A 27,006-nucleotide genomic window follows, 5' to 3' on the forward strand; every position below is an offset into this window, starting at 1 on the left:
TGGAGAGACTAATGTCAAGAAAACCAGGGAGCTCTAAGAAAGATTTCTAAAGAAAAAAAAAACCTGAAGGAACTTTCTTTGCCCATTCAATAACCTTCCTCTGGCTTGCAAATACCCCCATGCTCTTTACCCTGTTCTTGTGCACACCTCTTTCTGCATCTTTAACAGTCAGCGGGAGTCAGTGCAATTGTCTTTCTTAATATCCTTTTAATTTTGCATGTGATTTCTTCTAATCAAGATGGAATGTTAAATAAAGGAATGTTGATATGAAACCTTGGAGCAGTCTGGATCTTTCTGCACCTTGCAGGGATTCCTAGGATAGGAAAATCAAGAAAGGAGCTTTGCAGATTCTGCAGTTGCACAGCTGCAAGGACAGAAATTGGCACCAGGTGCAGGATCCAGCAGTTTAGGCACCATATCTCCTTTAGGTGTTTTTTTGCCTCCAAGGCGTTGAGAATTCCTGCATGAAACGTGCTCCAGTCATTTATTCATTAAAAGCATTGCTATCCTGCTTTTCCAGACAGTTCAAAGTGGTTCACAAAAATATAGCCATCACTGCAGTGCAATTCATTAACCTGAAACATTTACACAGGTGGAGAAACCAGATGTAGAACAGCAAATTTCCTCCAATTAAAAATGGTAACGTTGGCAGATTAAAATATCAAGGAAAAGCAAATCAGCTAGAGCAGTGTTAAAATTATATGACTTTAGGGTAAAATCATAGCAGATAACACAACTCAACAAAAGAGAAGGTAGGGAAAAGCTGAACACCCGCAAAGATGGTGCCAGGTAAACCTGTTGGGGGGGGGGGAAGTACTCTATAAATATGGCACCATCACTAAAAAGGCCTTGCCCCTAGTCGTCACCCACCTCGCCTCCAAAGATGGGAATACCCAGCCATTTGTTATGCAAATATAAAACCTGCACTGGGCAGAATGCTGCTAACCTGAGTTTGTTGCGCCAACCATGACTCAAACCACAATTTATCATAGTTCTGAATGTTAAGCATTAGGGGAAAGGGGCACAGGTCAGCGAACATGATGTTCAGACTGGAATTTCTGTTTTATTAACATCACTTTGCACTAATCATGGTTTCCTGTGATGTATAATGATTGCTTGGAAGTGGGGTGAAGAGAGAATCTTCCCATTCAGGCAAAAGTTACTGCCCAGCCTGGAGAGAGAGGAAGGAACGGGAGCAGATTCCATCTGTGTTTAGAGTTGATAACCTTAGGTGGAGCTTGGAGATCTCCAGGAATTTCAACAGATCTCCAGACAACAGAGATCAAGTCCCCTGGAGAAAATGGCTGTTTTAGAGGTTAAACTCTGTGGCATTATACCTTGCTGAGGTCCCTCCCCTCCCCAAACCCTGCCTTCCCCATTCTCCACCCCGCAAACCTCCAGGAATTTTCCACCCGGTTGTTGAAGCCGAATCTTACCAGCAGATGTGCATACAGACTGACTGCATATTCAAGGGTTAAGAAATAATGAATAAAGCATCAGAAGACTGATTTCATGTACAACAACGTAGCAGGCAGATTGGGGACAACAGATAAAGTGTTGCCTAAAAGGGATGCAGCGTGGATTCTCCAGATGAAATATCCCCCTGCAATGAAGCAGAACACAACTCCCGCCACCCACCCCCAACCAGCAACAGTCTTAATATAGACTCAGACAAGAATGTTCTGCAGATGTGATTTGGTGGTGCTGGCAGACCCAGGCCTGGAGGGTGATTTGTCCAAGAGGTGGCTTTCCGACTTGCTGTCTCTTTTCTCCAAGGAATCTTCTGAGATCCCTGGGGCAGTGGCATCCTCCCTTTAAAAGGATGGGGTAGGGGAAAATAATGGCAGAGAACTAGCATCAGAAGGCATGAATTAATTCCATGTCACAGACTTTTCAGAAGCACTTCTCATTTTGAACCAGGTTTTAAGGGCCTGGCGTTTTAAATGGCCCCTTATGTAGCAACACCTGGAATCTTGCTGCCATTGCTATCCGTACCACCTGCAGTTCAGCAACCTGCTAGTCACACCTGCAATCAGTGGGTGAATGTTTAGACTCTCTGCTGTGGCCAAGTCCCCCCGTGCAGAACGAACTCCCTCCAGATAAGAGTCCAATTGAATTTGCTTTCCTGAATTCTCCTCTGCAAATATTGATGTTGAATATGCAATTTAAAAATATTCATCATATGTTTGAGTTTGACAGCCCTTAGTAGCTGGCAGAATTTGATCGATGACATGCAATGGTATTTAATATTTGGTGGACAACAGAGAATACGACTTGAGATTTGATACCTCCACTATCAAGAGTTTCTAAGGCCAAAGCAGAAAAATTACAGCTACAGGAAAATGTCACATACACTATTCAAATTTTAACAACAAAAATGGAAACTGACTCCTGATAGCCATTTTGAGTCTCTCTTCACAATACGGCCATTGCAAAAGAGACACTCTGGCACTGAGACAATAAACTGCTCAATCAACTAATCTTGGAACAAATTCATTTTGTCCAAAGAAATGCCTCTGGATAAGACTGCTAGCGTTGCTAGCATTTTTTTTTAAAAGCTGAGCCTGTTCCTGTGGATTTATCAATAGCCTGACATACAGCAATTAAGCAGGAGAAATTACCTGTCTAATTTCTGTAGGAGATACACAATCACATATTCTCTATGATGGTGAGAGTGTTTTCAGGCAGGCAGTAGCCATTCAAAACAGAAAAGACCAAAGAGGACTGTGAGAGAGGTACAGGCTAGCACATGGGAAGTTGATCAAGTGTCATAACTGATCACCTAGATTCACCTGTCACCATCTCCAGCTATGGAAAATGGTTTACAAAGAATGTCTGAAAGGAAAGCAGAGCTGAAGTTTGTGCAGCAGAGCTTATGTCCTGGCTGCTTGAATAAGTTCACCACTGAAGCTAGTTACTTTAGAAAACAAATTAAAGTTCTTTACTTGAATAGAACTCCATACTTGATAGGAATGATAGGATAAAGGGTTCTAGCTAACTATCTGAGCTAGGATGGATAGAGATTGTAGAAAGCATATCCAGCTCTCATGGAGGACAAAGTGGGTGGAGAAGAGAGAGACAGAGGAGGAAAAAATAGCAATCTTCGTGACAAAGGGACAGCATCAGTGAGCCATGAAGTAAAGGCACAGAAGGATTCTGTCTGCCCTTACTGGTTCTACTGCCCTCCTCTGAAGTCCTGATGTACTAGCATTAAGTAACATTGCACAGTACATTCCTTACAGCCTAGCTGGATCAAACCAAAGATTCATCTGTTTTGGCATCCCGCTCCCCAAAGTAGCCAGCCAAAAGCCTTTGGGAAGTTCACAGGCAGGTATTGAAAGCACTGTGCCTCCTTTATGGTTTGTGCCCAGCACATGATATTTACTAGAGATGGGCACGAACTACAAAAAAACCCGAACCATTAGGTTCATGGTTCGTGGATTTTCACGAACCAGGAACCACAAACTGGCATGAACAGGGGCCAGCTTACGAACCAGTTCGTGGTTCGTAGGGTTTAAATTCCCCTTTCTGGCCGCTTAGCAGCAGCAAGGAAAGAAGCAGTCACAGCAGCCATTTGAGGGGCAGGTAGCCGTTTTTGGCCTCATCCGCTGCCCTGTGGGCCTACGCAGCAGTAGAAGAGGCCTAAAACGGTCTTCCCACCCCTCGCGGGAGGAGGGGGAGGACGCTGCGGGCCCACTGGGCAAGGTAAGTGTGGGGCTGGGGGGGGTGGCAGTGGGATGGGGACTGGGATTTGGGCAGTTTAAAGGGCCCTGCGGCTTGAACGCCTCAGGAAAAGTTTATGTGGCCATTTTCCTGGGGAAATGGCCATTTAAATTGCCCCTTTACGACCCAAACGAACCAGTAGACCAGTTCATGGAAGTTCGTGAAAACGAACTTCCATGAACCACTGGTTCACAAACCACAAACTGGCCTGGTTCGTGCATTTTTATGGGTCATAATCCGATTCGTGCCCATCTTTAATATTCACTAGCATACTGCCGCTGAACAGAGAGGCTCACCACTGATGCGTATGCTGATGGTGAGCTGATGCGTCTGCTATGAAATCGCCTAGTTCCTCTTTAAAGCGATCTGCAACTTGCAGCCATCCTTTGGCAGTAGAGTCTGCAAGTTAATTCTTAGATTGCTAATAAATGAATTATCCTGGTGCGTTTTTGACCATGCGTTGAGCTGTTCACAATAAGAATTCATGCAGCGTACATGTTAAATTGAACTGGGTTGATTATTATTTGTTTTATTTTATATCCTACCTTGAAAAGTTGTAAAGGATAAGAATAGATTAAAAGGCTTTTTTAAAAAAAAAAAAAAAAAACTCTTTCAGGGTAAAACTGATTAGACCAAAAAGTAGTTTGCATCTGGTTAGTCAATCTCACATTTCCTAACTTCACAGAAGCTTCATTTAGGAAAAAGAATTTCACCACTGTGATGAATTCCTCCTCCTGCCTAGTTTTCTCATTACACGCATATAGTTTTCAAGTTACTTGCTAGATTGGGATTTATAGCATGACAGCAGTAAGTGGAGAATTCACTTCATTTGCTCTATAGAAATTATCATTTGCTCACTGCCTTGTCTGTGAAGACACCCTCAGAGTGGTTTTTGGTTTCTAACCTGCTCTTGACTTCCAGCCTGCTTTCCTTCGAGAACAACCTGGAAGGAACTGGTAGGCAACCTGGACATTAGGAGGAACTTTAGACAATGGGGCTGACCTTATTTCATTCCCGCTGTATATGGACTGTGTCTTTTTCTTCTGCTTCCGCTGCTTTTGGTAACGTAAGAAATAGATCACAATTGCACCAAACAGTAGAAGAGCTAAAAGGACCCCGATAACGGCTCCAGCAATTGTTCCAGCTTGTGCGACACCTTCAAAACACAAACAGAGACACCCCCAGCAGATTTCAAGCTCCAACAATGATGTGAAAAAGTCAGAGAAGCAGCTGTTTCCCCGTAACCTCTGTTGCTGGCACTCCCAAAGGAGGAGCGCAGTGCAGCCCCCGTCCCACCCCACAACCCATTCTTGCTGGGCTTCCGCTTCCTGTTTTCCTCATGCAAAACCACGCACTTCATAGCCAGAGGGGCCTAACCATACATTGTTTTTTCCCCTTGCAATCAGATGAGTGTTGCAAATTTGTGCTGCAGGCCCAATCCAGATTGGAACCATGGTGGGTGACGAGAAGGGAAATCAGCCTCCCTCCCCATCTTTTTTCCCAACCGGAAATAGACGGGTGCTATGTGCCTCAGGGGGGCTCCACGTATAATGAAGGGGCACACCCAGACTGTCTAAAGAAAAAGCTCCATTCAGGCTTGCTGAGTTGGCCTTCCTCCATCATGAGTGGGACTTGCTGGTGATTTTGTACTACGCAGATTGAGGCATGGGCACAGTCCAGGAGCACGCAGAGCCAATGGCCCCCTGTGGTGCTGGCAGGGCTGCAGGTTTTGCTTTCCTTGGCACAACAAAGATGGTCACTGTTGGTTTGCCCACTGGACAAGTCTATCCCCATTGCCACTGCCAGGGCCAGGGCTTTTTTTTCAGCTGGAACGTGGTGGAACGTAGTTCCAACACCCCTTGAAAATGGTCACATGGCTGGTGGCCCCGCCCCCTGATCTCCAGACAGAGGGGAGTTGAGATTGCCCTCCATGCCACCCCAGCAGTGCGGAGGGCAATCTAAACTCCCCTCTGTCTGGAGATCAGGGGGCGGGGCTACCAGCCATGTGACCATTTTTGCTGAGGGCGACTTAAACTTTTAAAAACTCCCCCCTTGTTCCAGCTGACCCAAAGTGACGTCATTGGCCCTGGGAGCATGTGTGCACTTTGTGTTTTCACATGTGGTACCAGGGGCACCACCTCCTGCCAAGAGTTGCCCCCTGTGCTGGCAACCCACTGAGTTCCACCACCTCTTTTCCCAGAAAAAAAGCCCTGGCCAGGGCCAAGTGGACCCGGCAGCTCTGCCACTTGGCTTAGCTCGCTCCTGGCTGCCAGTGTCTCTTCAGGTTCTCTCCCTCCCCAAACTTTCTTGGTTTCCCTTCTGACCCCTAGTTCCTCCAAAAGAACAGGAAGTGACTTATTCTCCAAAGCACGTATAGCTGAAGCAGAAATGCCTCTGTGGTTGGGCTGCATTGAAGACCTGAATATTTGTATATTCCTTTGTCAAAGAATCCTGCCAGCTTTTTGGCTCATTGATTGACCCTTAAGTCCAGAGAAGTTCGCCATGTTAATCTGTAGTTGCAAAATAGTAAAAGAATCCAGTAGCACCTTTAAGACTAACCAACTTTATAGTAGCATAAGCTTTCAAGAACCACAGCTCTCTTCATCAGATGCATCTGATGAAGAGAGCTGTGGTTCTTGAAAGGTTATGCTACAATAAAGTTGGTTAGCCTTAAGGTGTTACTGGACTCTTTACTATGACTCTTTCACCTCTTGTATTCTGTCAAAGTAAAGGGTTCTGAATGACTGTATTCAGGGTTAGGAATCCTGACCCATGTCTCTAATTTGTTTTTTTTTTAAACAGGTCAGGGTAAACAATGAAGCTCCAAGTGCCCACCTTAAGCATTAGGATAGATATTCCAAACATCCTACGTAATAATAAACTGTATTCTTTTTTTCACTAGTGCCCTTCTTTTGATGGCAGAGAGTTCTACAAGTCACACTTTTAAAAAACACCTCCCTTGGTTAATTTTATTGTATGCCCTCAAATTCATTCTTACATAATCATTTAAAGGGTGCCGGGTTTTTTTAAAAATCCTCTTTTCACATGGCAAGGGTTATACCCCTGTTTTTGTTGTTCTTTAATTTTACCACTTCTACTAGATTCTACTTTTTAAAACACTCCCCAACACATTATACCAATATAGATGCTTCAAGAATCACATCACACCATATGTTTCTTCCCAACTGCTCTGCTTTTATAAAGCACTCGTTTTCAAAAATGTATTTGAACACACTGCAAAGTTTCTCTCCCCAATGCATATTTTTCCAAAATCTGAGAGAAATAAAAATAGATTTTAGAGCTGCAAACTTTAAACTACTAATTAATTCAGAATATTAAACCTCAATATTTCACTCAATTTACTCTCAGATTAGTGGATTATGGCCAATTCATTATGATTCTAGAAATTCTGACCATTTACTGGTAACTGCTCCTCCATTGTTGTTCACATTTCTATTTTTAATCCGATTGCCAACTATTTTTCTAGCATGGCTCCTATGCTTAGCAGGTGCTTATCAAGATGCTTTCCTGTTTCTCTGCCACCATGCTAGGATTGTTTTTTATTTTTAAAAAACTTCCCTACATGTTGAAACTTATCATGTCAGGAAAGAAGCTGGGCATGAAATCTTCCCAATAGGCCAACTTCCTGTGGACAGGCTAGCTTCTTGCGTTTAGGTATGGAAGAATTTAATCATGCAACCCCCTGCTTGCAGTCTGAAACCATACCACCTACTTTTGCAGAAGCTCAAAATAATGCATCCACCTGGACTGAATCAAGATCTAGGCTTCCTGTCTCATTATCAATGCTGATTTCTCCACACCCACTACCCCTCTGCATACCACACCCTATCCAATCACGCCTGCTATTGCCATTCACCAGCTATTATCATTTGGCATCTGAAATCACTCCACTCTCCAAGATATAAGGACAGATGGACTCACATTCTAGCTGTATCTGAAGAAGTGAGCTGTGACTTACGAATGCTCATACGCAACCACAAATGTTGTTAGTTCTTATTAGTGCTACTGGACTCTTGCTCTTTTCTACTACTTTTGCAGAATGTGTAGATTATCTCTGAGGACGCTTTCACACACAGCCTCCACCTAGCCACATGCAGCAGCTTCCTTATAGTACTACCTCACACAGCTGAAGTGCTGGAGCAACGTTGGAAGAACTGGTCATTGGTTCTCTTTCCTCATGGGACGCCTCCCATAGCTGCCATGGATAAAGATGCTCCAGTCACAGTAATTGCATAATATGTGTAGAGGGCTAAACTAGTACCTAACCTACTTCACAAGGTTGCTGTGCGCATCAAATGGAGGAGGGAAGAGGCATGAATGCTGCACTGAGTATGCAGATGTATGATAAAGAGAGGCACAAATGAGAAGCCGAGATATCTTGTTAGGGACTCCAGTGAAGTTTTCCCCTTCAGGATATGATCTCTATTTACTTCCTCGCATTTAAATGCATTCCTTCGCGCAGTTCCTATCATCAATGTAATTCTTTCACCCTATTCCCCAAGATTCTTTCAAAGCATCAAAAAAAAATTAAGAATATTTTTTTGACCCGAATTGTCTAATGTCTTAATTAATCTCCCATCCTCCTACAACTACCTTCCCATCCCTCCTCCGGAGTCTGGGTGTTTTCTCCTTGCAATGTGTACAGACGCCATCCGATTTCTCCCTGCAGTCACCGCTCAGCCAAGATAGGAAGCCAGCTAATGAGAGAGCTGCCCACAGAAGGAGAGCTAATTAAATGAACGGCTCTGACCTGAGTGGGAGGCAAAGCAAAAAAAAACGGGCTGTGAGTAGTCGAGGTGGCCATGGATGCCAGAACATTCCGCAAGCTGTATAATGGCGGTCAGGTGACAGAGAAAGCCTGGGCAGAAGTTTCCAGCCAGTGAGCACCAGCTTTTAAAACAACTCAGTTCTCCTCCAAGTCTGACTGGGAGTAAAATCGTTTGACTTTTATCCCCTGTTTTCCTGGACCCAGAGTGGTGGAAACTGGTTGTGGTTAACTCACTCTGCACTTTGTCAGAGGCACTCCACAGAACACAGAGATGACATCCGCCATTGAGAAAGGTATTAAAATAAGTTTTGGGCACTCACCCAGGACGGGAGGTGAAACGTAAGCAATCAAAAGGCATTCCCAATCCTGACCACAGATGTAGCAGCCCATGCAGCAAGGTGGGGCAGTTATTCAGGACCTCTGGGGGCTTCTTTCAATAGAGCAGCTTCCACACACTTTTGCTAGACACTGTTGTGCTGCTAAATTAGTTACTGTAACCTGTAACTGGATTACTCCATAATTGGGGTAACAGAAGCCACATATTATGCTTAAATTTATTTATATATTTACAAAAATGTTACCCTGCCTTTCCATCCTCATAGAACCACCAGGGTGAATAACAGATTAAAACACACAAATTAAAACCTTGTCTTAAGAACAGGGCACAAATAACTCATTAAAACAATTTAATTTCCATCAGCATCCCTAGCCTGCAGTCCCTCTTCCCCACCATTTGGGGCACTGTAGGTTCAGCCCTGGCTGTCTCAGAAACAGAAGGGAAAAGCACAGGAGCAGGAAGAGCAATCGACGGTTCCTGGAAGCTCCTGGCAATCCCTGTTTATAATCCAACCAGGAGCTTATTTCAAGAGCTAATCTGGGCTTCTGCAGGGATGCAGCTGCCTAACCAAAAGGGTTAAGGCTGACGTTCCATTCTATGTATAATACGAAATGTAGTGCAAAAATATTTAGTAACATTAACATGTTTTCTAAAATACCCCTTTAATACGAACCAAACGAACCAGTAGACCAGCTCATGGAAGTTCGTGGAAATGAGCTTCCACAAACCACTGGTTTGCGAACCACGAACCAGCCTGATTCGTGCGTTTTTTGGTTTGTATTTAGATTCATGCCGATCTCTACTTGGGAACATAACATGGGCTTCTGCCACTTTAGGGAACATCCCACCCCCCAAAGTTGCAGAAAAAAATGTGAAAACTACCAAAAACAAAATTGGGGGTTTAAAATCCCCCCAAAGACTTATTTGTGCTCTGCACATGTGCAGTACTCAGGCCTCGCAGCACAGCTGAATCAAAAGGGGGGCAATGCTGCTGCAGAGTCCATCCTTTCCACTAGGCCTTGCCTCTCCCAGTGCTTGGGTGACGCAGTTGAGAGCTGCCCTAGGCCGGGGCCACGTGGCTGTGAATGGAGCCACCAAGCTGCTGCGAGCAGAGCTCTGGCACCGCAGCTGTGAATCCAGCCGAGCTGTCCTGCACCCAGCTGCTGCAAGGCAGGGAATACAGGAGGAATGGGGTGAAGGGGCAGGGTGTTTGGGAGGAGGCAAAGAGGAAGAGAGTTTTGGAGGGGAGTGCCCTGGGGAGGGGAAGGCAGTTTGAAAGGGAGGGGAGCAAAGGGGAAGGGTCTTTGAGTTAGGAGGAATCTTTGGGAAGGGAGGGGGGGCACACAGGGAAGAGTGGGAAAGCAACAGCCAAGGAGCTTTGGAAGAAGAAACAGAGAAGGATCCTTGGGAAGGTGGGGAAGAACAGGCAAAGATCTTTTGGAGGGGAAAAGCAAAGACTGGAATGGAATTCCCCTCCCTGCAGATGGGCACCAGATGGGATCTAACGATTTGCTCCAAAGCCCCCAAAATCCAAGCTATGCCACAGATCCTAATTCCCAAGTCACTATTTATTGTATATGGCAGTGATGGTGACATCACATTGATTTCCTGGGCACCCAGCTGAGGGCCCGAAAGCATCTTGGATTCCCATAGGCAAGGCAACTAGACTTGGCGCAACTAATGCACAGCTACAGCATTAAAATCTTGTCATGCAGCAAAGCCTTAAGATGCATCCCCCAAGGATGTATCTTCAAGCCAGCGTAAATCATCTTTAACAACTTACTCCAGCAATGCTGAAACAATTCGTAGCACTTGAAATACGACCAAGTGTCTATTGTGGCCCAGGGCATCAATGAGAATTTGGCTGCAAGCCCAGAAAGCTCTTGTTGAATTAAAAGAAATGTCACAGGTTGGCGAAGCAGACCTGGTGTTGGAGATTTCGTCCAGGGATAAAGGACCGAGCCGGCAGAGACTGCTGAGAGCTGAAAACGATTGGTGAAACACCCACAGGGAAAGTCCCCGGATCAAAAGTTCACGGTGACGCTGATCATGGTTGTAGCCAGATTCTCTGGCTGCCTGTGGAGAATCCCTTAAAGTGGATTAGCTGTGTTTTTAATGACGATACTAACAAGCATATTGGTTAGCAGGTAGGGTTTTTTTGGTTTGTTACGTTACAGTGAACACTTGTGCATGAGATGAGGATACTTGCACTAAAGTGTTTGCGAAGGGCACTTCAAGCAATTGACACAATGTAGTCCTTTTATATGTTTGAATGTTCCTTTGTGTTGAAAACCCCAATGGGAAAATAGTGTGTCAAGGAGATCAGGCTAGCTTTTCCCCTAACATGGTATTTTTCTCTTCTCAGAGAGGTGTTTTTCTCTCCTATGGGGAAATCCTTCATCTTCCTCAAGAGGGAATCTTTCGTGAAGTTCCTTGTGCACTTACACGCACTCTTTTGTACGGCTATAGTCAGAAACAGGACACTTGCAGGAAAAGTTATTCCGTGTTTCTTCTGAGTATATAAACTGTTCTTCTGAGTATGGAATCAGGGAATTTATTTATTTATATAGTCTGTCTTCCTCATGATTAATAAATTAATAATTAATTAAAATATATTATACTATGATCAAATTCTCCCAGACAATGAATGTTAATTAATACAGAGTAAAGGGGTGTGGTCTTGTAGATGATACATTAGATTTCAGATATTTTTGACTTAGTCCGAGAATGGGCGCAGGAGGGTGTCTTTTGGACTCTGCTGACTGTCTGAGACCCAAGCTACAAGAGACAAATTACACAAGGAGGAGCACATGAAGGGAGTAGCAATGTTAGCTGGGAAGAGATCAGAAGGCTTTGTCAATTTCCCCTCTCTACAAAGCCAGGGAGAACTACAGTGAGAACTAAGTGAGCTGTAGTTCTCAAAGCCAGGCTGCTCAGAAGGTTTATTCATTTCCTCTTGGCCTCTTAGAAGGGGAGGTGAAACTGACAGAGCTTTGGCAGTCTCTTCTCAGACTTGCCAAAATATGGATGAAAAAAGGAGATACACATTGGCCGCTAGATGGCACCAGCGTCTCATGGAGCTTTACCTCTCACGGAAGAGCTTTTTGCAAGATGGGTTTATTGTAGAAACACACCGACAAAAATCAATTCCCCCTCCCTGACAGTGCATTAAATCAACCTCTGCCCTCCCCAAGCGCTGCCCACAAATCTCCAGGAATTTCCCATACTTGAGTTGGCAAACCTGCTTGGGAGTGGCCAGTCACTCTCCAAGCAATTGAAAGTAACTCTGACTGTTACCATTTTCTCATCCTTCCCCTTTAAAGTCCTCTCCTCTTTCTCTTCCCTGTGAAGAAGCAGGCGGCGTGTGCACACACCTTTGCTCTAAATAGGAGAACACCAGCACCCTTTCCCATGTGCATCTTTTTCTTCCTCTTCCCATGCATACAACTTCAGACATGCACCCCATCTCTGGCAGACAACAGGAATGTCATTGACTCCCCCCACCCTCCCGTATCAAACTTGCCATTTGCCTCTCCTAGGGGCAACACAGAGGTAACTGGATATTTTTTTCCCCTACAGAAAATTACAATTTGGTGCAGTGTTGGTGGTTTGTTTTGAGAAGATAACAGAGGAAAGGTTTCCTCACTCAAGCACTTTTAAGACTATCCAACTTTATTGTAGTATAAGCTTTCAAGAACTACAGCTCTCTTCATCAGATGCATCCGACGAAGTGAGCTGTAGTTCTCAAAAGCTCATGCTACAATAAAGTTGATTAGTCTTAAAGGTGCTACTGGACTCATTACTATTTTCCAGCTACAGACTAACACGGCTTACTCCTCCGGATCTATCATCCAAGCACTGCTGATCTGCTCTGAAATGCTGCAGTTTCTTAATGCAAGATGCCATTTTGTAACTGGTTCCACCCACGAAGTTGCCATTTTGTGACTGGTAGTTCCCAAGGCTCTTAATTTACTTCAGGTAACTCCCAGAAATATCAAGCCTACTCTCCTGTGTGCTACGTTGCCCCTGCTTTCTGAATGATGTTAGTGTTAGAATTGCTGTGCAAATAGAGTTACCAGCTTCAGATTGAGAAATTACTGAGGGTGGAACCTGGGGAGAGTGGGGTTTCGGAAAGAGAAGGACCTCATTGGGGTATAATTCCATAGAGTCCGCCCTCCAAAGCAGCCATTTTCTCCAGGGGAACTGATCTCTGTGGTCTGGAGATCAGTTGTAATTCCAGGAGAACACCAGGCCCCAACTGGAGGTTGGCAACCTGCAGGATATCTGCAAATATCTCCTTAGTGATTACAAAAACCAGCTCTTGCATACATTCATGATTACATTGCACAAAGTATCATACCTTAGGAACCTTAATTTTTTAACATTGTCCTTGTAATTACAAGCATGGTTGTACTGGCCCATTATACTAAATTCTGGGAGGTATCACCTTCCAAATGCTGGAGAAAAATACCAGGTTCTTAAGCAAAGTTATTTTGTTATGCTGTTTATTACTTATTAATTTTGTGAAGCAAAAAACCTAGCTTTTGATTTCTAGTGCCAATCAAAACAGACAAATGCAGTTGCCAAGCAGCAGCCCCTCAGAGAGAAGTTAAAGCCAAAGAACGCTCAGGTATTGCGACTTGTGCACTTGTCCCCACCTGTCACACGGAGGGATACCTGGCAGGTTCCCTGGCCATATTCATTGGAGGCGACACATTGATAGGTCCCAGCAAACTCTTGCGAGATGTTTGTCAACAGCAGACTCCCAGTTTGTTCATCTGTGGGCAGGAAAGGACAGAATGAAAATCGAAACCAGTGGCGGAGAAAACCAACCCTTTGTTTTCTGTAGGACGGACGGTTTACGGGAAATGCCAGAAATCTATATTCTAGAGCTGAGCAGTAGTAAATATGCAGAAAAGGGGCCATCGAGGAAATTCTTCTAGCTGGCATGTAATTAACAAAAAATTTAGACTGCTACTGTTTTAGGGACTTTCTCATCACATGTAGGAACAGGATGGGTTACTTGCAGGGCTTGTGAGTAGATCCCTTGAGTACAAGTGCAGTGACTCCAACGGGATCAGTGACCACTGGAAAGCAAGCCTCATGGAGAGTTAGATCCATTCCTTCTCACTAATCAAGGCAGGTTCAGGCCAAATGCTATTTGAGATAACCTGTTAATGGGTTCACAGGGGGTCAAATTAAAAGAATATAAATTCAATTTTTTAAACAAAAAACAAAAAATTGAATTTATATTCTTTTAATTTGACCCCCTTGTCCAACATTACTTTTATATATGTTGCTCAGTTTAGAGACGTTCAGAGACGCCAAGGCTAGCGATCAACGGTGTGTGTGTGGAACTGTTTGGGCTGGTTATATAAGCCCTTCTTTGAAAAGATGAAATTCTACTAGCCAGTTGTCTGGGGAGAAGCGGGTGTGAGAGGGACTGAAACCGCTCAGTGTCCTTTAAAAGGGCAGCGTGTGCACAGTCCTAGCAGCTGGATAAGGCTGGGGGACGGAGCACCCATTTGCGCACACGGCTGGTTGCCCATCTAGTTAGTAATATGCATATGGAAATCAGCCTTTAGATAAATCATGATGAACTTGTGCTAGGGTGGCCAATCTCCAGATAGTGGCTGGAGATCTCCCAGAATTACAATGGATCTCCAGGCTATAGAGATCAGTTATAAATGGTGCTGAGAAAATGGAGAGGCAAGGTTTTTTCTCTCTCTCCCATTAGTTAATGAAATTGACAGGCTATAGATTCAGGGTAGATAAAACAAAGCTTTTATACTGTAAATTTGGTTGAGCGGTGTGTCCTTTGCCCTTCTTCACATAAACAACTGTATGCTTTTTATTATTTCGGGTCTTATACTATTGGTGTTATTGGGGTTTTCGTGTGACCCAGTTGCCTTTTGTGCATTGATACTCTTGCTTTTTTGTGTAAATTATTATTCTGAGTCTTCTTCCTGATCATGGATCATGCATCTGACGAAGAGAGCTGTGGTTCTCAAAAGCTTATGCTACAAATAAGTTGGTTAGTCTTAAAGTTGCTACTGGACTCTTTACAATTTGCTTCCTGATCATGGAAACTCATGGGGAGACACAACAAGCAACCTCCTCTGAGGATGGCTAATTATGCCGCACCTTAGTAGAGCGAGTTATTAAATGTTCCAGTTACACCCAAGACAGATGCTATTTAATAGCATCAAGTGGGTGGCATTGTTGGTCTGCAGTAGAAGAGCGAGAATCTAGTTGGACTAAAATCAAAAAGAGTCCAGTAGCACCTTTAAGACTAACCAATTTTATTACAGCATAAGCTTTCGAGAATCAAGTTCTCTTCATCAGATGCCTGATCAGGCATCAGTTTTGATCAGGCATCTGATGAAGAGAACTTGATTCTTGAAAGCTTATGCTGTAATAAAATTGGTTAGTCTTAAAGGTGCTACTGGACTCTTTTTGATTTTGCTACTACAGACTAACACGGCTAACTCCTCTAGTTGGACTAAGGAGCTACTGGACCCAAATGTTGAGCTTCTCTTATAGCAGAAGACAATGAGGAAAGGCCAGAGCTCTGATCAGTCCTGTAGGAAGGGACACAGCAGGCAGCCTCCTTCGTGAGAGAGTTGTTGGGTCTCACCAAGCGACTTTTCTCATTTAAAAAGTTTATTTTGCATAATTTTGGAAATGACTACCCTGGTTTCTCTACCACATTTCCAGAATATTCGAAAGAAGTGAAGAAGTGGTTACAGAAGGGATGCTGTTAGTGGTTTTTTAAAAAAACAATTTCGCTAAAGAGATGAATATGGAAAGCTCAACCAGAGCAAGACTAACGAACTCACAAAAGGATATTCCTGTTCTACTTCTAGGGCAAGTGAGCATTCGGAAACTGTTGGCTTGCATTTACTTGAATTGTGTGATGGGAGTCTTTGATCACATTCCTTTGAGAAAGAATCAAAAGGGGGACAGGTGATTGCTGATGTTTGGCTTTTATGTTAGTGTGTGTGTGTGTGGGGGGGAGGTTTGCTTTGGCTGGGTGCTTGAAGATGCATTTTCAAAGCCTCCCCCCACCCACCCCCCTGCTCCAGCCAGAAGAGATCTTAACAAAGGGCTGGAACAACTGATGAAGAGGCCAAGAGCAGCGTCTGCCCTGTCTGGAAGTGGAAACACAAAATGCTCTGATAGAAAATAAACCACCTTGTAGCTCAAAACCAGTCAGGAGGTGGTCATGCCCTCTGCTGATGGGAATGAAAATGGCAGAAATGCAACTGTCCCTTTTAAAACTGACTCCTACTGTTCAGATATTTTGAAAAGAAAACATCAAAGCCACACTGAGCTGTCCACCTACTTTTGACCATGTTGGACAGAGGTAATGTCGTCTTGGGATCCACCCGAGTCCAGGAGTAAACTGGTGCTGGCACGCCTTCAGAAGAGCTGCAGGTGAAGCTGGCATCTGACCCGACGGAAGCATAGGCAGCCCCTTTACACACGGGAGTGGATGGAGGCACTGAAAGGGGAAAGCAGAAGAGAATTCCGCAACTGAGCATTGTGAGCTGTGGAAGCGAAGAGATGTGATGCGAGAGTGGGAGGTCCCTGGTTCAAATCTTACCTCTTCCACAAGCTCCCCAAGTGGCCGTAGGTGAGCCATTCAGCCACTTCCCGCCAAAGTAATATGGAGATATTAAGACTGTTTTAAGACAGGGTTCTCCAACATGGTGCCGTGGTCACTACGTCACCCACCCACACCTTTTCTGGCACCCACCATGTGTTTTTATAAAGGGGGCTGAACTAGGTGGTGCTTTTGTCCAGCAAGGCTTATGGTTGCCAGGAGTCCAGTTTTCACCTGGACAGTCTGGTATCAGGGGGAACTGTCTGGGGGAAAGTTTCCCCCAATACCAAACACCTGGCCCCTCTCCCTCCGCCCAGCTTCTGACCAGCTCCATGCTTGCCAGCCCAGCCTGTCTGCTGCGTGGTGCTACCAGGGAAGAATGGCCAGCCAGCCCACCAGGCCTCCTGCACAGTGCAGGGGGGAGTGGCCAGCCCAGCTGACTGGATTCCTGTACGGTGCCTGAGAGTGGCCAGTCAGCCCCGCCAGAAGTGGGAGAAGTGCAATGGTGTCACCTCCAGTAGTGATGGCGGGAGTGCGCATGCTTTTTGAGTGTGCTTGTAAAAGGAAAAAGTAAGTCCTGTGCTCCCTCTCTTCCCGGGGTCCGGTATTCTTTCAGACCCCATCTGCCAACCCTAGGGGACCCCTGTTGTACAGTTTATGACATGATAATACACATGATGCACTTCAAATGCTGAAAGCGCTCTATAAGAAGTATCACGATGTGGGCCAAAGTATATGGATGTGGGCCAAAGTATATGGATGTGTCCTGCTTTCAGTGAAGGCTGGTGCATCCCCTGTACCGCTCACAGATGAAAGTAGGGATACCTTTTGTGTATCTGTAACCCCACCACCACCACCATTCTCAGGCCATGCCTGGAGTTCATGTACAAGCATTTCTATGTATGCACACTAGTCAAGACTATGCATCTGTTTCTCTTAGAGGGACTGAAGCATGAAGAATGGCCATTCTAGGACACATGGGCTTGAATTAGCATCTTTTTTAAATTAAAAAAAATCCTGAAATATTTTCAAAATGCCAGAAAAGGGATAAGGGGGACAAAGAGCTACATGGTGTCTTCTTATTATGCCCCCAAACACTGACTGCTACAATTTCATTAGGCATCACCCCTACGATTCCAAAAATATTTTCATAACCATTTGGGCTAGAAATTTGCTCTTTTTAAATGTGAAAGTCAAAATTCTCACGATGCTGAATTCTGCACCCAGTACTATATTCTGTGCTCCCCCATTCTTGTTATTTCACCAAATTATAGCATACACAGAGTCCTGGAACAGGAAGCTTACAAGGAGGCATACCTGCCTCACCTATTAAAGTTAAAATTAGACTTACTTAAAACGACAAAATGGATAAGCCCATATCCAGTTCCATAGAAGTCTGGAGGGTTGTTCACCTCACAGAGGTAGATGCCGGCATCTGAAGCACGGACGTTGTCTAATCGAAGGGACGCATCCCCCAAAGTGGGCAGGTCTTTAAGGAGGCTTAGCCGTTCAGCCTGAGAGCCTGGTTTGTACAGCTGGCTATTTGTGAAGTAAAGAATCTGTGGAGAGAAGACAGATTCTGAGAGAGAGAGTTATCTCCAAAATCACCAAGGATCTACTTTATGCCAAAGAGTTGGATGCCCTAGGATGCTTAGGTCGCTCAGTATTAGGAGAAAAATTAAACTGTAAATGCATAGCTAGGGTCCCTCCTTATAGGAACACCAGGCTGTTTCTATGAAGCAGGAATACAAAAAAGGGGGGGAAATGTAGTGCTAGCCAAAACTGGAGATGAATGCAAAGAGCACATTGCAGAAAATGGAAATATACATGCAAATACATTATGAAGTTCCCACCCCCCCTGCACCATTAAGCCTTGATTTATTTGGCACACCTTAATCTGGGCTGATAATTAGGAGAGCTTTAGGCAAGTTTCATTATCAGATTAGATTAGCCCTGTTCATGCATTCATCCATGTAAAAATGAATGCCTGGAGGCAGAGGACTGAGCTGGATTTCCTCATCCTGACTTCTATGCATTTAAAGCCCCATGCACAGCCTCTGTGCACACATACTACAATGTGCAAAATGGATTTTTGTATATGGGATCTGAACCCTGATGAAATGGAGGCAACGAGTTCTGAACATAGGAGCAAGCGAGTGTTCAGATATATGAGCATAGAAGCTGTCCTCATAGAGCTTAGGGCACAAGGTGGTCAGAACAGGAACTGGGCACGACTCCATGAACGTATTTCTACAGGAAAGAACATGAACAGGAGTTTGTAGTTACCAGAAAAAATAGACCTCATTAGCTACGTAAGTGCTCTTATTCCAAAAGAACAACAAGGCATTGCAGGAATGGAACAAGCTGTTAAGTGTAGTGGTTAAGAGCGAGGGCTCTAATCTGGTGTAGTGGTTTGGTGTAGTGGTTAAGAGCGAGGGCTCTAATCTGGTGTAGTGGTTTGGTGTAGTGGTTAAGAGCGAGGGCTCTAATCTGGTGTAGTGGTTTGGTGTAGTGGTTAAGAGCGAGGGCTCTAATCTGGTGTAGTGGTTTGGTGTAGTGGTTAAGAGCGAGGGCTCTAATCTGGAGAGCCGGTTTTGATTCCCCACTCCTCCACTTGAAGCCAGCTGGGTGACCTTGGGTCAGTCACAGCTCTCTCAGAGCTCTCTCAGCCCCACCCACCTCACAGGGTGTTTTGTTGTGGGGATAGTAATGACATACTTTGCAAACCACTCTGAGTGGGCATTAAGTTGTCCTGAAGAGTGGTATATAAATCGAAAGTTGTTATTTAAACCAGGGCTCACTTCAAAGGCATCAAGTGACAGGCTAAAATGAATTTAGAGCCAGCACGGGGCGATGGTTAAGGTGTTGAACTAGTATCTGGGAGACCCAGGTGTGTGTTCCTACTCAGTCATAAAACTTGACAACTGACCTTGGCCAGTTGCTTTCTCTCAGTCTAACTACCTCACAGGGTCATTGTTGAAACCATCAAACAAAAGAGAGAAGAATGATGTATATCACATCGAGCTCTTTACAAGAAGGGTGGGATAAGCTACATTAAATACAAAAATAGATATTCTCTGTGAAAGAAGGCCAAACTTCCAGCCACTTCAGACTTGTAATAAATCTGATTCCATGTGATGCATTCACATGGTAAAGATAGGGATCACGTTCAGAGACAGCCAAGTTTATGACAGGAAAGTGTTTCAGCCAGAGCAACTATGAGAACCACAGCCTGGCAGCTGCGACTATTTGTGAAGAGCCCAGGCCCACCTACCATACTCCATACAAGGGTGTTCCCTGGAGACTTCTCAATCACGGCCCGCAGAGGCGATTTTTGCCTGTCTGAATCAGCCTTGTTGTCAGTACCAGTTGGATAATTATAGGGAATATATTCAACAATGACGGTGCAACAGCAGAGGAGGCCTGGTCTGAAGTAGCCAACCGCCTCACTTCAGAAGGTAGAAACACACAGCTGGGCTTCTGAAGATGCTGTAATATCAGTACAATTTGCCTCTGGTGATAAGCTTTGAGGCAAGTGCTGAGGGCACTTCAGTGCTGGCCCTGCTATTATCAACCCTGGTGAGTTCCAACAACTGTAGTGACACGTAAATAATAGCACGAGGTAAAGAAACAGGGAAGAAGGGGTAGGAAGTAGTAACTGGATTCCAATGAGGAGGTGGTGGTGAGCTTTAACTAGTCCTCTTGTACTTGCTGGTAAGAAGAAAGAATGCACTGGCTACAGGCCCTTCTCTTCCCAGGGTTCTCCAAAAGCAGTCAATAACAGTGTCTCTGAGTCCACCATCACGCTTCCCTCCCTTTTTCTCCCCTCTCTGTCCTCCTCTCAGGAAAAGGCAACCATTGTTATGTCAGTGTTGGGTTGTTGGGAGATATCGTCCTTCAGAAATTGCATTACAATGTGTTTGTTCCAGTGGAAACTGCTATGAAGACTGAAGAAGCATCCATGGTGAATGTGACCACAGCACAAGAAAAATTAGTTTTCAAGCTTAGTTTCAGGTAAGGCTACCTGGCATTGGGCTCTGGGGACCGATTTCAGAGCTGGACTCCAAAAACAGCCTTCACACCACTGGCCAGCCTGAAACGGAATTTTTGTTTGATTGGCCGGAGAAGAGGAGTCTGAAGCAGCTCCTGTATCTTGTCTGGGCAGGCAATAGTTAATATGAGCAGCTTATCTAGAGCAACAGTCCTCACTGTTCTCCATCTGGAACACCCACTCTCCCCCCCACCCTCCTTTACCTGTTTTGCATTGTCAGGAGAAGCTGAGCCAGGTGCAAACTTCCATTCCAGCATGAAGTTCTTGTCAACAGAGGTTTTGTAATGGCATGGGAGTTCCACGCTAAGGCCTCTCTGCTGCATCACCGGATCGGGTGGAACAGTCACTTCCACACCTGCCCCGCAGCCTGTAGAACATGCAAAAATGGGCTGGCAAACTCCATCGCCTTGGGTCTTGGGTCACTTTCTCTTCCCTGTGCCTGACATGGATTCTTCCTGTGTTTGCATGCTGCTAAAGCCACCTTCCACCATTTACCAGCAGTCTCCCTGTCTCTCTATTCTACTATATCTAAATCTCATTCTGGGTTACCCTTAAAGCCATCCACAATTTTTTTGTCCCCCACCCCCCACATTCTTATCATAACAGGGGATCTGAGAAATTGTGCCTCGTGTTCCCCACCCAATATTTTGCCATTGCGTTCTGAGAAATCAGACGCTAGCCCTGTGAACACACACACTTCCTGCTCGTATATGTGTACATCGGTTTGTAAGAAAGAGCCAATGAGTATTCACTTTAGAAATGAAACCAGGGACTAGTGCCTGCATAAATGTGGGGTTTGTCTCACATGTTCAGCTGTACATGTGTTTATTTATTTACAACATTTATTTATTAACTGTCTTTTCACGTAGAGGAGCTCAAGGTGGCTTACAATATAAAACAGAAAAAAACATAAAAATACATTAAAAACAGCGATAAAAGCTACTCATATATTAAAAAGTGGCTAAACAAAAGCCATCTTAAATGCAAGTGTAACATAAGAATTACCCAACATACATACAAAGAACAATCAAGTGTACGATGTGCATTGATTGTGTGTGCATTCACTGTGATTTGTTAACAGGGCTTCTGTTGTGAGTTTACGGTAGATGAGTCTCTGACTAGGGTTTTGACTAAAGACACCTGACAGAAATTAAGGACTTTGACAAAAAATAGGTGTGTGTGTGTGTGTGAATGTTCTTTAATGGCTACAGATGGCTAATCTCCCTCACAGGGCTGTTTAGTACACAGGGCAGTCTTACGTAGTTAGTCACGATGAAGACCATTGATTTCAATGGGCTTAGTCTGGAATGATTCTACATAGGGCTGCAGTGTTAATACCTTATTTTAATCCCAACCTTCCCCCTCCAGGGAGCTAAGAATGGCATAAATGGTGCTTCTGGCCTCCATTTTTCCTCACAACTATCCTGTGAAGTTGGTTGACGAAATGAGAATGACTGGCCTCCAAGGTTACCCACTGAGCTTTATGATGTGTGTATTTTTAAACCTGAGTCTTTCTACTCTACATTTATACAGGTTTGTTCTAAGGATAAAATGGAGGAAACAACAATATATCAGTCTTGAGTTCCTTGAAAGAAGAGTGGATGATAGATGGATGGGATACCCCTACTGAAAGGAAGAGGTCAGAGGTGGCGGATTACCCAAGCTCCAGGTCAGGAGAACCCAAGCTTAAAAAAAAAAATTGTTACAAGTCGTAGATTCAGGAGGGTAACTATATTGGTCTGCAGTAGAAGAGCAAGATTCGATTCCAGTTGCACCTTAGATCCAGAGGAGTTAGCCGTGTTAGTCTGTAGTAGCAAAATCAAAAAGAGTCCAGTAGCACCTTTAAGACTAACCAATTTTATTGTAGCATAAGCTTTCGAGAATCAAGTTCTCTTCGTCAGATGCATAGTACAAGAACCTTAGAGACCAACTAAATTTCCAGGGTATGAGATTTCAAGAGTTAAAACTCCCTTCATCTTGTCCCTTATCTGATGGAGAGAGCTTTGATTCTTGAAAGCTTATACCCTGGAAATCTAGTTGGTCTCTAAGGTACAACTGGACTCAAATCTAGGCATAGACTGAGACCACAGTGTCCAGGAAGTGGCATTCAATTTTTTTCTCTGCGCCATTTTCCCAGTCTGAAATGACGCTGGGAAAACATACTCTACTGATAACTCTCAAGGTCCAGATGCACATTAAAGACCCATGCATCTGGTAAGTGACTTTTAAAAATGCTGGGAGCTCCTGACACAGGAAGAAACAACAGTTTGCAAAGTAAAGCCAAGCAACTTTAAGTTAGTTAAAGATCCTGCACCTTGGACAGCGAGGGTGTAGCAGATCGGCTGCCCTTTGCCTCCAATTGTACATAACATGAATATAGAGCAAATGTGAAAACGTCCTAAGTCGCCTGTGCTCCCTCTTCTAAAGGAAACCAAACCCAGTCGCAGCATCTCTGGACCTTCTCACCCATTACAGAACTGGAGGAACACTTCGCCATGCATCGTGCTTTGCGATTTCACAGTCTCCTCCATTTATAACATGACTCGATTTGCAAAGCCCAGGTACTCACCCCAAAGTGCGCTGAAGGTCAAGAGCAAGCAGGAGAATGCAACCAAGTCTGGGGCCATTTCTCCAGCGGGCACCTGTTGCTTTCACCCGCAGAGGCAAAACTATGCAGAGTGAGACTGTCCTTTATCTTGTATGGGAGCTAAAGCAAACAGTTGTGGCAGAGCTCCGAAACACAATGCCTCCCCGGATATGAAAGAGTCACTGTGATGCTCTCTTTATACCCCAAGTATTGCTGGAGCTCAGAGCTTTTTCATACAACTTGAAATCTGTTGTGTGATCAAGGGCATGTTTACCTTGTGAGTATAGTATCAGTATGTGTGAGAACAACCCCCCAGAAATCCAGTGGTCAGGTCACACAAACTGGAGCTGTACACGCATACACATGTTAGGCAACATGGCCACTACATGTATCAAGGATCTGTGCCCTGTTAGTAGGACCCTACCAAGGGCCTTGGGCATCTTGTGCATGTCAAGTTTAAATCTCTGCATTTCTCTCTTGTTCTTTGTGCAAAGTTGGATCCTTGCTAAAGAGAAAGTATAACAGAGACATTTGCAATGTGAATTATCTACGTAAGGGTTTACATTCACGTTGCAAATGTATTTAAACAAAGAAGGAACAAAACTTTAGTGGGCAAAAGCGCTTGTATAGGATCTTGACTAAATGAAAACTGCTTGCACGATCATAGCTTTTCTAAAAAGCTGGTCTTCAGATCACAAGAACTTCAGAGCTTTGTTGGATCAGACTGATAGTCCATTTAGTCCAACGTCCAGGGACTAAATCTGGAAAGCCCGTGCCTTCCCTGTAACCATTCTTCAGTTGGGATCCAGGTTCAGAAATAGACTGCCTCTGAACTTGGTGGTTCTATTTTGAATACCGGTGCCCAGAGGCAGCATTAGGAGAAGGCCTTGGCCCTCTACACCCTGGTGTTGGCCCTGCATAGTAACTGGTTGGCCCCTGTGTGCAACAGGATGCTGAACTTGATCGACCATGGGTATAATCTAGCAGAGATCTTCTTATGTTCATCATAACTAATAGCCATTGCGGAACTTCTCCATGAATGTGTCTAATCACCATTTAAAGCTATCAAAGCTGCTGGCCATCATTACATCCTGCAGCTGTGAGTTCCACAAGTTAACTATGCATTATGTGAAGACTTACATTCTTTATGCTTTGCTTGTTCTGAACCTACAGCTCACTAACTACAGCAGATAACCCTCATTCTGAGAGAGGGAGGGGGGAAAGTTCTCACCCATTTTCCCCACCATGCACAGAGATGTGAGCTTCAAAGTAGTTAGGCACTAATATGCCTGTGATTTTTTTTTCCTTTTACAAAGAGATTTACAGGTCCTTTCCTTCACAAAGGAAATAAAAATCATACTGGTAATTAATTATTAACAGACCTGCCAAATGAATCCAGCAGCAACTACTCAATCCCCACCAGAACAAACAGCTTTCCCCAGATAAGTTGAGAACAGGACTGGGGACACCTTTGCTAAACAGTTTTTGCATACCCCATAGTATTTTTTGCAAACAGGTTACCTGTGCAGCCGATGGCCAGTTGTACAGCCGGCTGCAAGAAGAGCCCTGATAAATTTATGCCAAAGTAACATTGGTTATTAGCTTAGGATATTCATCCTCTGTACCTTAAAATACCAGAAGTGAACTTTTGCAGTTTGGTGTAGTGGTTAAGAGCGTGGGACTCTAATCTGGAGAACTGGGTTTGATTCCCCACTCCTCCACTTGAAGCCAGCTGGATGAGCTTGCGTCAGTCACAGCTTCTCGGAGCTCTCTCAGCCCCACCCACCTCACAGAGTGTTTGCTGTTGTGGGGATAATGATGACATACTTTGTAAACCACTCTGAGTGGGCATTAAGTTGTCCTGAAGGGTGGTATATAAATCGAATGTTGTTGTTGTTAGCACTCTAGTATGATCCTTAGTTAGAGAAGGCCAACGACTTAAATCTGAGATGCACCCCAGCCAAGCTTCTGAGGCCAGAGCTCTTGCAGTATCACCACCAGCCAGCTGTTAAGATCAGAGAATCTAGGCACCTGAGCTGTAGAATTTGCTGCAACTTGCCATTCTGCTCCCTGAGCATGTCCCACTCAGAAGAGCACCTGCCAGGGGAGAAGCAGCACCTTGCCTGGCCAGTGTGGTGTGGGGCAAGTGCTGAGGAAAACAGAGGCAGCATTTGTAGCCCAACACATGTAGTGCACCTCCTTTGTAGCCACTAGTAATGATGACTGCCTCTGCAAAATTATGTCATTTGTTATCTAAGCTTTCCTTTCTCCTGATTTTAAATCTGCCTTCCTATCCCTGAGATCTGATGTCAGTGATTAGAGTATGGGACTAGGAGACCGAGGTTGAAACATCTGCTGTGCCATGAAACTCATTGTCCTGTCTGTCTCTCACTGCCCAACCTACCTGCCAGAATTGTTTTTGAAAATAAAACAGAAAGGAAGGAAGGCAGAGGCAGGATGGGAATACATATAATTCACTTTGCTGTTGTTCATTGAGGTTTGTAACAATGCAGACAGGTGCATTTGTGCTGCTTCGAAAGCAAACCCTTGCACATATCTCCTCTGCAAACTAAAACTACTAAAACCAGGCCTGCTAGATCAAAGCAAAGCTTTGGTTGTTGTGGGTTTTCCGGGCTGTATTGCCATGGTCTTGGCATTGTAGTTCCTGATGTTTCGCCAGCAGCTGTGGCTGGCATCTTCAGAGGTGTAGCACCAAAAGACAGAGATCTCTCAGTGGACACTGAGAGATCTCTGTCTTTTGGTGCTACACCTCTGAAGATGCCAGCCACAGCTGCTGGCGAAACGTCAGGAACTACAATGCCAAGACCACGGCAATACAGCCCGGAAAACCCACAACAACCATCGTTCTCCGGCCGTGAAAGCCTTCGACAATACAAAGCAAAGCTTCTTAGGAGATAACCTTTGCTAAACCTCAGCTGCCTGATATATCACTTCTGTGGTTCTGCAACAAACTGTTTGCTCTTTTGCCAGCAAGCTAAGCTGGAGATGCTTAGGTTGGATTTATAAGGGTCGAAATGCTAGACTCGCACCTACAATAGCACAGCAATATAAAGTTCCTTTATTCCTTCTGCTTTTATCATATGTTCAGGGCTATTTTTAAAGTGAACATTATCTTTGTTTTCTTGGTTCTACTTTCAAAGATTGGCTGTTCAGTAGGAAGGAGGGTGGGAAACGTATAGATGAAATCGTTCCTACTGTTTTCTGTGGGATTTTTTTCATCAATAGGCAGATTTGCTGTTGGAGACAGGCTGGATGAAGCTGTGACTCTGCCAGGCAGTTCCATTGTGACGATAACCAAGAACTTACAGAAGGGAGGGAGCAGAACTTCTACCGAAAGGAATGATTGGCTGGAAGAAGTCATAGGGGAAAAAAGACTCTCATGACAGAGCCTGTAACTGCCAGGAAAACTTAGCCATGATTCTCTGTGTGCGCGGAAGGGAGTTCTCCAAGCTTTGGAAGTGTCAGTCCGGACTGTGGCAGTGTGGGTGATTCTCTGCTGCTCAAGTGGCCACTTTGAGAAATGCACTCCAGGATCCACTGTGGTGTCAGATTTGATCTCCTTCCATAGCCTGACCAAATTAAGTATGGCCTGACCAAATTAAGTATTTTACAATGTAATTTGTAAAGTAGAGAGGTAAAAAGATTATTGGTTCATATAGCTATCAGCCATGGTGGATACATAGAACCTCCATGTTCAATGAAAGTGTACCTCTGAATACTAGTGTGTAGAGGGGAACAGGGGAGAATTTTAACTTCCATGCTGTGCTTGAAGACTTACTTATTTGTCCAATGTTGGACTAAATCCAGCAGTCCCCCCCCCCCGTTCTTAAACACCAATATTTAGTTTCTTCATTCCCAATCCCAGAAACAACACACACATTTCCTCAATATC

General features: G+C 44.5%; 1 protein-coding gene across 1 annotated transcript; it reads right to left on the reverse strand.

The window, feature by feature from the left end:
* Window positions 1-1,667: 1,667 nt before the first annotated feature.
* Window positions 1,668-20,829, reverse strand: VSIG2 (V-set and immunoglobulin domain containing 2). Its single transcript, XM_054998032.1, has 6 exons — window positions 20,710-20,829; window positions 17,807-18,014; window positions 16,195-16,353; window positions 13,508-13,627; window positions 4,726-4,879; window positions 1,668-1,812 (listed from the first exon to the last, which is right to left on the reverse strand). The coding sequence occupies exons 1-6, from the start codon at window positions 20,827-20,829 to the stop codon at window positions 1,668-1,670; spliced, it is 906 nt and encodes a 301-aa protein (XP_054854007.1).
* Between the last annotated feature and the right edge of the window lie 6,177 nt (window positions 20,830-27,006).

The sequence above is a fragment of the Eublepharis macularius genome, chromosome 14 (assembly GCF_028583425.1).
Source record: "Eublepharis macularius isolate TG4126 chromosome 14, MPM_Emac_v1.0, whole genome shotgun sequence".
NCBI lineage: Eukaryota > Metazoa > Chordata > Lepidosauria > Squamata > Eublepharidae > Eublepharis > Eublepharis macularius.

Excerpts from the sequence above, each read along its gene's own strand:
- VSIG2 (XM_054998032.1), bottom strand. The coding sequence starts at position 20,829 with ATGCAGCAGAGAGGCCTTAGCGTGGAACTCCCATGCCATTACAAAACC. Across the intron at positions 13,628-16,194 it reads TCTGTCCAACATGGTCAAAA|ATGAACAAACTGGGAGTCTG; the intron begins GTAGGTGGACAG and ends TCCTGCCCACAG. Across the intron at positions 1,813-4,725 it reads TACAGCGGGAATGAAATAAG|GGAGGATGCCACTGCCCCAG; the intron begins GTCAGCCCCATT and ends ATCCTTTTAAAG.